Source organism: Strix aluco, chromosome 25, assembly GCF_031877795.1.
Source record: "Strix aluco isolate bStrAlu1 chromosome 25, bStrAlu1.hap1, whole genome shotgun sequence".
In the NCBI taxonomy this organism is placed as follows: Eukaryota; Metazoa; Chordata; class Aves; order Strigiformes; family Strigidae; genus Strix; species Strix aluco.
The window spans coordinates 8,161,548-8,171,661 of record NC_133955.1 but is presented as its reverse complement, the minus strand read 5'-3'; the positions used below and the strand labels follow the sequence as shown (position 1 = coordinate 8,171,661).

Here is a 10,114-nt window from a genome sequence, read left to right as displayed (position 1 = left end):
ACACTTTCTGCGCAGAAAATGGCAGCGAGAGGCCGGCTGGGGCTCCTTGCGCTGTGAAGGGGTTTAAGCCTCACCCAGAGCCCGGCTTAACGCCCGCATCCACTGTGCCCAGCCCGGCCCAGCAGAGGGTGAGAGGAAGGGAGCAGGGGGGTGGTGGTGAGAGGGTTTTAGGCGTTCCAGAGGCGAGAAGGGAGCAGCGCTGCGGCCCGGACACACGCCAGGTCCAACTCCTGCCCCGGCCGTGCCCCTCGGCCTCGGCCGGGAAGATGGCGCGGGAGGGACGGGGCACGGGCAGGACGGGGCGCGGGCTGGGCGCTGCTGTCTCGCAGGTACCACGACTTCCACTGTGCTCCTCCAGCACGGCATCAGGCCCGGAGAGAGGAATAAAGAGCTTCTTCCCCACCTGCTGCAAAACCTGTTCAACGGAGCGATGCAAAGATAAGAAAATCAGGTCCCTGCTGCGGTGTGTATTAGGGAGACAAAGCAGCTGTGTGGGGTGGAGGCAGCCGGGGCAGCCCCCAGCTCTCCGGGGAAGAGACGTCGCGGTTCCCTGCAGGGACACGCTGCACCCCGGGCAAAGGGGCCTCTCCCGCAGCCAGAGCCGGTGACACAACCCTGCTCCTCCGCGGCACAGCAGCGCCCACCCTGCTGAGGGAACATTCAGGAGAAGCTCCGCATCCTGCTTGGAAAAAACCAACCTCCTTCCCCCCAAACCTCACAGTGTTTATTAGTGTAATACCCTGAAGTTATCAGTTTCATAATAAAACACTGTGGCAAAGAGCTGCCCTAGGAGAACTGTTTTTACTTAAGCACGCCTAAAAGCCGGAGGTGTCGGGCGCCCGCTTGCTGCCGGCACAGGGACCTCCCAAGCGCCAGCACCAGCCTCCGCGGGGGCAGACGGGTGAGGACTCCAGCCCAGGCCGCAGCCAGCCCCCGCAGCCCCTCAGCCCCGCGCCCCAAGAACCCCGCGGCCCACGTTAAAGCTTTCGGTTCCACAGGAACACAGAGGCCCAGCTCCCCCCCAGCCGCTCCCTGCCGGGCAGCCTGGCTCCACAGTCCTGACTGCAAACATTTCCTTAAGCAATTTGCACATCTTAAAAATAAAATCCTTTATTGATAATATGAATGTTTAACATGTTTAATGCCATCAGCTATAAAAATGATTAAAGACTTCAGCTTGGTACATTTGGCTTTACAAATTTACAAGTGTTAATGAATTAATACTAGTGTATACATTTTGCACTTCATTATACTCCATTAGCCAGTGACAAACTCTGCAACAATGTCTGCTTAGAACAGATGTGAGTTATAGAAGAAATATTTAGTTGCTTCCACACAGAATCTACATCAACAGTTAAATACTAACTCTAAATGTCTTACTGAATTAGTTGGATCCACCTTAATATCTTGTGCTTAGTTTCTCTCAGAAGATAGGCTACTAGCAAAAATACATTCTTTTGCATACCCCCTTCCCATATTATATTTTAGAAGAAACAGTACTCAGTGCATTTCCTAATAGACTTCATCATAGTTCTCTCTCTCTCTAGAGCTATCGATAAAGAAAGGGGATAATACCACTTAGATTAATGTAAAAGCAAAGAAACACGTTAAAGCAGTGTATACAAAAGCCTCACTTTTGAATCTGAAGTGATACATGGGCCAAAATCCATCTGCCCATCAGTTTCTACAATTAGTCTCATCAAGAGGAAAAACCTGCTGTGGATACTGAAAAGTTAAAAAAGTAGTAAATGTGCTTCCACAAGAGTCACTGCCCATTTATCTCTAGGCTGCCTCTGTCTCCCTGCTGTTAGTACACAGCCCGTTCCACTGGACTAGGGACAATACAGGTAATGCCGTCATTTAAAAGGCTACGGGAAGGTCTGTAGAACCCTCTTGCTCTAGTCTAGAGGCCGGGCGAGGCTGTGGGAGAACAGCGGGAGCTGCACAACAGCCCCTTCAAAGCAGCACCCGAGCTCTGATGTCCTGCGAAACCCGGCTCAGAGCCAGAGAGAGCGACCGGGTCACGGCCAGCAGTGCCTCCTCCCCGCTGCCGCAGGGGTCCTGCCTGCAGTAAAGGTGGATGTATTCCAATTAAATATTGAAAAATGACAAAGGAGAAGGTGTCTCCGGCAGCGGGGAGCTGCGCTCTGCGTAAACAGGACACTGCCGCAGAGGGAAGCGCTGAACACTGACACTGAGCAGCAAGTCCAGTTTCTAAATTTAGGACCAGCTCACATACACCACCTGAGATAATTAACTCAGGGTTGTGCTCCTGGCCTCTGCCACTGATCTGCGGAGCGTCTGTCTCGCCCTTCTCACCGCAGTGACTCAGGAAAGCCGCTGAGCGGGGGCAGCACACGCCGCACGGCTGCAGCCAGGACGACGCTTCCTGAAGCATCGAACGTCTCTGCACAGGAATCAGCTGCTTCTCCCCTCCTTGGCCCAAGTAATTTTTCACACGCACGATTGCCTCAAACTTAGGCAATTCCTCACTAAATGATTTTTTAATCTCAATGAATTCCCACATTTTCTTCGTATTAGGCAGAACATCAAGAATAAAGATTTTCCTAATACATTGTGTATTTAGTACGTATGTGTGTAAAACTACTTACACGTCTATACGTATTCAGTTACACAACAGCAACGATTTGCAGCCAAGGAAAGCCAGCAAGATCCCATAGCTAACTCGTGGGTTAAGTCCAGGTCAGCCAGACACAGCGGACAGAGACGAGGAACAAAATTATTGCTTCTGTTTATAGTAGAAGATCCCATGTTACTGCTGCAAAAAACCTGTATCATGTGGACTAGTGATTATTTTTCAAGTAATAGCGAGATCTTTGTCAAGTAATAGCAAAAGCCTTTTCTCAGAAGTTCTACACACAACAGTAGAATGCTTGAAGAGCTTGAAAATTCAAGGTGACACACCAGAAACCAGAGTTTAGCCATTTAAAGCACACAGGCATCTCTGCAGAATGTGTTACAGGAAAGCAAAAAGAACTACATGGACAACGAATACTGAGAGAAAAGTAATCTGGATTGTATTACAGCTCAATTTTACCCCAAGAAACTGATGTGTGCTTCCTCAAATAGCTGGGAGCTACGTCCTGAAGGACAAAGTGTGGCTGGCTGCATCAGTCCAGTGGTCACCTTACAGAATTTGTAGCACATTCGCTAACTCATCGTAGCAAATGGAAAGAATTAGAACCAGTGTGGTTTCGACATTCAGGACTCACAGAAGAATTTGTTTCTGCACCCAGATGGTCCCCCTCCTCACCTTGTTCAGAGAATCACATTCATATTGCAGGCTTAGTTCAGGCACTTTTATAAAATGTTCATATCTGGAGTAAAAAGTCTGCAAAAGTTATTTCTGCATAATTTAAAAGTAGCATTTCAGTCCCATTAGAGTTTGATAGTTAGGTCCCATCGCACGATTATGGTTCTTGTTATCTCTAATGATCTGACCGCTGCCGTGAGACATTTTGAGGCTACTGTATAGCTGTAGTTAAGGTTTCTTCATAAACAAAAATATTTTCCTACCTATCAAAAAAGAAAAAAATATACTAAATGCTTTATACAGACAGAATCTGCTACTATGGAAATAAATAACATGGAGTGGAAAAACAGTGTCTTAGCTCTAGGATGCTAAGCCGTGGAATGTCACATTCACATTTCCTGGAGACTAGCTGCTGGTTGGCAGGAGAATCTCCATGTCTTTGCCGTTCGACACCACAGTATTGTTAGAGCAGCTACTTGCCACGTCCGTGGGGGCACCCAGCGAGGACGCCTGGGAGGAGGTTTTGGTTAGTGGAGCAGGAGCAGCAGGTGACTGAGCGAGGCCGGGTTTCTTTGGGGGAATGGGTGGAGGGTTCCCTCTTTCTGCTCTAGGAATGGTTGGTGACTTAATTCCAGGAGACAGTGGGCTCAGGGGACTGGAAACCTTGCCCGGGCTTGGAGAGTGACCAGATTCGTTTTTGGGGCTCACAGCATTTGCCAGATTTCGATAGTCCGTGCCAAAAGGTGAGCTGTTAGGGGAGACTGGTTTAATAGGTCCCTGCTGGCTGGTAAATCTGGAGAGGACCTGAGTGACTGTATTGCGGGCCAGCTGCTTGGCGGCAGAGTTATCTGCTAGTGTAGGAGACAAATCCCGGGAGGGTGGACTCTGCAGACCACTCGACTGATGGTCCTGTTCAGCTTGGGACTGAAACTTGTGCCGAGCTGCATGGAAGCGCTGATTGATCCCCACCTGGTAGGATGACTGGTAACCGGGGCTGCTCGCTGACGCCCCCACTAAGCGTTTTGTCAGAACTGGTGAGGAGCAGGGAGAAGGCGTTAGGGAGGAGGCAGCTGTGCCGCCAGGAGACAGGGAGACCCCGCCAGAAGGGATTTGGGACATCAGATGCACCAGTGACTCTGTTCTTACAGGAGAACTCCCGTTCTCAACTGCAGCTTCTGAGGCTGCACCAGCAGATTTCTCCTTCTGAACCGGGCTCTCTGCTGCGTTTGTCTGCAGCAGCTCAGCCCCCGCCTGCACGTCTGCCTCACAGTGACCATTGGATTTTGCATAGGAATGAGCAGGGCTAGGAAACACGGCGTGCACGGCTTTGCTGGTGCCGGTGGGGTTCGCTCGCTCTGCCTGCAGACACTCTGTCTGGCAAGAGGCAGACTTCACCGCAGGACCGTCAGTTGCAACAGCTCTGGACATCACCGAGGGGCTGGGCTGCAACGGCTCGGTGGGACTGTGCTCCTGGCAAGAAGCCTCCAGCTCTTTCAGGGCTTTCTTCAGACATTCCACCTCTTCTTTGAGTGCTTTTGTACGGTTTTCTTCTCTGTTCAGCTTGGCTTTCAGCTGTTCTCTTTCAATGTCAAACTCCGAGAGTTGCTTTTCCACTTGTGCTTCCATCTGCAAACCCCGCTTCCTCTTGGACGCCAGCTCCTCTTCCAGTTTACTCACCTTACTCTTCTCTTTTTCCAATTTCAAGCTCAGTTCTGCCATCTTTTGTCCCTCTTCAGCTGCTTTGGCAGTGGCTTTCTTGCACTCCACTACAAGCATGGAAGACAGTTGCTTGTGGCGTGCCCTCTCCTCCTCCAACTGGCTTGAGAGCTTCTTCTGTTCTTTTTCAAACTTTTTCACTTGGGATTTTTCAAACTCCAACTGGAAGGTAAGAACAAAAAAAACTCTAAGGGAACCACAAAACCTCCTGAAAGTAAATGAAGTACAGTGTCCCAAAAGGGAGCTGGCTTACTATGTATCTTGGAGAAATTCCCCAGTAAAAGATGGCAATGGCTAAGAAAGAGGTTCTTGCCCCAGGTAGCTGCAAGACAGTCTTGTGTGACGCAGGTTGCACGTATTAAGAATTATTACTTACTAGTAGTTTTACCATGTATGAAATTCAATTGACCTTTAGTGAGATATACAGCCAGTCTGGCATGCACTGACTGAACGGGCGATCTGGAGCAAAGCTTCCTTCCACCTCATTTACTACTTTGTTGGTTTGCCTTTTAAAGGCATTTAGGCTTTAAAATGCTGATGTGTTATGTATGTTTAATAAAAGTCTACAGCGCTTGAGTAACAAAATATAGCTTAAATATTTATTATCATCTCTGAATAACCCCCCTGGGAGATCTTTCATGACTTACTCTGAATTTTGAGTGCTAGAGAGCCCTATCATTTGTAAGTGCAGCCCTGTTCTTGAGAACTTCTCAGATTTCAGGCTGAAGTAAGATTTCAAAGCATTTCATTGCCTATTAATAGCTTTTAGCACCGCTCAGCTACCAAAACACCCTGAAAAATTCAGCTTGTTTTTCCTATCAAAACGCTAAAGGCTCGGAGCACCTTCCAGAGGAGGGAGGTCCCTGCTAATCTTTCAGCACGAAGCTGCAATTAGACATCAGTGCCGAGTTCACCGCCCAGGAGCCTGGGTTTCCGTGGGCTGGTAACCACCGGCCACCAAAGCGTACCTGCTGGGTGAGCCGCTCCCGCTCCTTCTCCAGCATGTAGGTGACATCATCCCCCTCCGCCGTGTCCTGGGCGTGCCGCTGCCTCTCCTCCTCCAGGTCCAGAATCACCTGCCAGACAAACACCGGCCACTCAGCGACAGGCACAGACCAGCACCTTCGCGCACGCTCTGGAGCCAGCGACACGGGAGAGCAGCCCCCGCAGCCTCAGACATCCAAATTCAACTCAAAAATCACCAGAAGCAGCTTTTGTGCAAGTCACAATTTCACGTTACGTGCTGGTATAGTTGGGTCAGTTTGTGAAAGAAGCCAGGGAAACCTCACACTGCGTGTATCTGCACTTTGCTCTGAAACAGCTAAATCGCACGCTTTTCCTCCAGCCTGCTGAACAGCCTTGAGAAGTTCACGTTATCCGTCCCTGGCTGCAGCGTGCCCTCCCCAGAACTTCCTGGCAGGACCATTAATCCAAACCCCGGCGGGAGCAGAGGCCCTGCCCCGGGAGACGCGGGGCACTAAGCCCCAGCAAGACGCTTTCGGTGGTAACTTGCACACAGGCTTCTGCCCCAGTTCCTTACAGGGGATTTGAGGACTGCAGTGCAAAGTTTATTTTAAAGAACATTAATTTGTTCTTCCACTTAAGAACAAGATGAGCTCTTGAAATGAAACTGCTTGCCATAAGGACCCAGTTAAGGAGCTCCTTCAGCTTTAACACTGAATTACATGAATAATTGAAATTCTATTAACTCAACAGAAAAGCCAGAATACAAACTTCCCAAGAGACTCTGCTGTATCTTGCCACCAAAACTCTAGGCTCTCCCAACACATGCTCACCATGAATTTAGCAGATCCTCAGTCTTCCTGAAATCTAAGCTTCCAAACAAAGCTCAAATATCTTTAAGTTCACAAGGAACCTTTTTACAGGACACAAGAAGAATAGAAGGAGGGGAAAAAAAAATAATCTGATTTTAATAGCATGATTTAGCCAGACACTTGTCTGAAAAGTGAAACAGCCTTGCTGCTGCTTCCAGTAACTTAGAGGACAAACCAAAAGCTGAAGACACCTCCAGCTGCCCACCCTAAGCGTAGTGTCCGTGATGTAAAAATCAAGCTGGCTGGTTGCTTATGCCATAGTAAGGTTACTGCAACAGAAATGCTTCAGATTATTCACAGACCAAAAGGAACTTGGCTCTATCTTATCCCCATCAAAACAGATCACAGGAAAATAAACTTTAACCCACATGCTGATGAGCAATGAAACACAGGGTTCAACTTTGAACCTTTGGATTGGAATCAGAACGTGCCTACTTGTATTTGAGATCTTTGTACATGATTTAGTAAGTTTTAATGAAAGCAAGAGTGACATACCTGAAAAAAATACAGGATGGTACTGGCCCAGGCCCAGGCCCTAGCCAAAAGTACACCTAGATCTGACATGGTAAGAGACAGCTTCTAGACCCCAAGGTAACGGCACCACCTCACAGTCTGCCACAGACACAAGTGAAAGCAGAAATCACAGCTATTTTTTTAAGATGGAAAAGTAGCACGTGAAGAGGTTAAGATAGAGTGTTGAGAGGCAGGTGACTGCAGGGACGCTCCAGAGAGCTTCTCCCAGATTCCAGTGATGTACTCTTGGGAAATGATGCTCTCCCCTGACTACATAGCAGGGACAAATACTTGAATAATTTTGACTTGCTTAAATTTACTGCAGGACAAAACAAACGTGTAAACATGGTTTTTGTAAAAGCGAACTAGTTACATAAAGAGTGTATGTTGTAGCAAGACTCCAAGAACAGAGTTCAGTGGACTCCTGCTTTCAGAGTTGTGTGGAGCTTTACGCCCCTCCAGTACACCACGGCGTGCCAGAGGAGCAACCCTCCGTGGAAGTACAGTCTGACACGTGGCCCGAGCGCTTCACTGCTGTCACTAATCGTTAAAGCTCTATATGAAGAATAATAAGTGCCAAAGCCCTTTCAGTTACCAGAACTCAAGGCATTTAAGTGTTTTTACTGAAGTTAACATTATCAAAATGCAAATATTCTTCACATTTTATTTGAAGGAAAACCTACCTTTCTGTGCCTGCTTTCCGCAGCTGCTAGCTGGGATAACATTCTTTCCTGCATATTCTTGCAATGTTTCATCACCACTTTCAAAATAGATAAGGGATTGGAGCATACTGGTTGCTTTTCACCATGATTTCCCTCTTTCAGGGTCTCAAAATCTCTCTGCAAAGCCATGAGTGGATCACTGATGTTGTACTTCCCATAGCGTTCTTCGATGAAGGTGTCTCTATGCTGGGCCTGCAATACAAAAGCAAATTTGCATTTCAATGTACTTAAACCAGAAAACTAGCTAAAGTAGTACTTTGTAGTTAATATTCCTCTTCCACAGTTTTCCACTTAAAGAGATCTTAACACAGTCTAATTCATCTCCTGTTATCTGCTGTAAGAATAAGAATATTCAGACAGGACAAACCATAAGTGCGTCATGTTAAAGGTCCTTTGTTAACAGGCAAGAACAAGACTAATTCGTAAGACAAATCTGCCAAGTGATCTACTGCTGAACAGCAGCGCGGTCCGTGCCACGTGTGTCCTCCACAGCCCGCCTGGACGTTGCCATTTCTGATCAGGCCCATACCAAGGGGACAAAGACCATGTTTTCCACACACTAAGCGCACATACTACTCCTCTAATGGCAGACTCTGATCACGTAAGTTAAAACTACGAAAAGTTAAGTGTGTGGTGAGGACAATAATCCCTCTATCATCAGAAGGGGTTTTTAAACTGTTAACATTTAAAGTTTCAGCCAGGCTCCAAGCTAATAAAAACACTCATTAATACATTGAAAATGGGCAAAAGTTGATGTTCCCCCACTAATAAAGACAATAAAAATTGAGAAGGATCAAATATATGCAAGTGAGCCCAGCTCTCACAGGCTGAACTGCTCCTAGAAGCCACCTGCTCTCCAGGTAAGATACTCCAGTCTTGAAATAATTTGCAAAAAAACCCCCTTCCTGGAGCACAAGCAAATGCATACTCTTCGTGGGCAGTCTGACATAAGCATGTGGGAGGGTATATGAAGGATGTGCTCGATTAATTTTTCACTGTCCTTCCAGCTGAACAATGTCTTTTAACCAGGTGGTCCCAAGCAAACTAGAAACAAAGGGAAGCCTTGCTTAAAAACACAGCCTCTCCAGAATCCATTCAGTCTACTGACATCCTCATACCACAGCTACCTGCTATCTATGCCCATGACTTACATTCCACAACTGTGTGAAAGAAGGTAAATATCAATTCTTCCTCATTTAATCATTTACTGTTGTACTGGTGGAAAAGCAGTTGTGCAGTCGTCTTGACTATGTCACCATCAAAGAATTTAATGTTGAGCAATTAAAGAGTTTTATTCTCACAACAGCTTATAAATCTGTGAATTGTTAATAAAATCCTTCATAGTCTCATCCAGACTAAACAAAGTTTAGTTTCTCAAGAAGCAAGACAGGAATGATTAGGTTTCTTTTGGTGACATGTAAGAATTAAGGAGAGTCACACATACAAAGGTTTACATTTACAATGTTTAGAATCAGCCATTCCAGCTGGAAATCTGTTTGTTAGGATACCAGTAGCCTTATCCTACTGACTGACTACTGGGAAGTTCTAAAACACAAACCAAAATTTCATAAACACACAGATATAGAAATATTACCTACATGTTTACCACCACGATAAGAAGCCGTATGAAAACTGACATCCACGCAACAGAGGATGTAAGAGGGAAAACAGACCTAGATTCCAAAGAGCCCTCAGAGCTGATCTATCTTGGCTCCAAGAAATTTAATAATTGATTTTAACTGAAACAGTTACGGGCTAACGCTATGTGTTTGTGGAAACCCGTGACGGTGTTTCAATCCAGCGTGTATCGCTGACAGCACAACCCTGTGCACAGCAGAGCTGATGCACCCTGCCAAGAAAGAACACCATCCGAATCCGAGGTGTAAGTCTGGTTCTTCTTGATTCATTATAGTCATGGTAACCGGTCCTTGCGAGGTAAGTCATACCTTTACTTTTCTAGAGCGTATAAATGATTACGTGCTGTTCTGCGGAGGCCACAGGGGAAGGGGTGGGCTCTCCCCTGCACCAGCCTTCTCTGAAATGCAGAGCCCCGG

At 47.0% G+C, this 10,114-nt stretch overlaps 1 protein-coding gene across 5 annotated transcripts in view; it reads right to left on the bottom strand.

The window, feature by feature from the left end:
* Positions 1–1,084: 1,084 nt before the first annotated feature.
* CTTNBP2NL (CTTNBP2 N-terminal like) overlaps positions 1,085–10,114 on the bottom strand; it is a 144,004-nt gene continuing 134,974 nt past the window's right edge. For all 5 annotated transcript variants that reach the window (XM_074850572.1, XM_074850570.1, XM_074850571.1 and 2 more), the window contains exons 3-5: positions 8,022–8,252; positions 5,959–6,066; positions 1,085–5,152 (exon numbers count right to left, since the gene is read on the bottom strand). In XM_074850572.1, the coding sequence (XP_074706673.1) occupies positions 3,680–5,152; positions 5,959–6,066; positions 8,022–8,252 (1,812 nt within the window). In that variant the 3' untranslated portion in view covers positions 1,085–3,679. The remainder of the gene's footprint in view (positions 5,153–5,958; positions 6,067–8,021; positions 8,253–10,114) is intronic.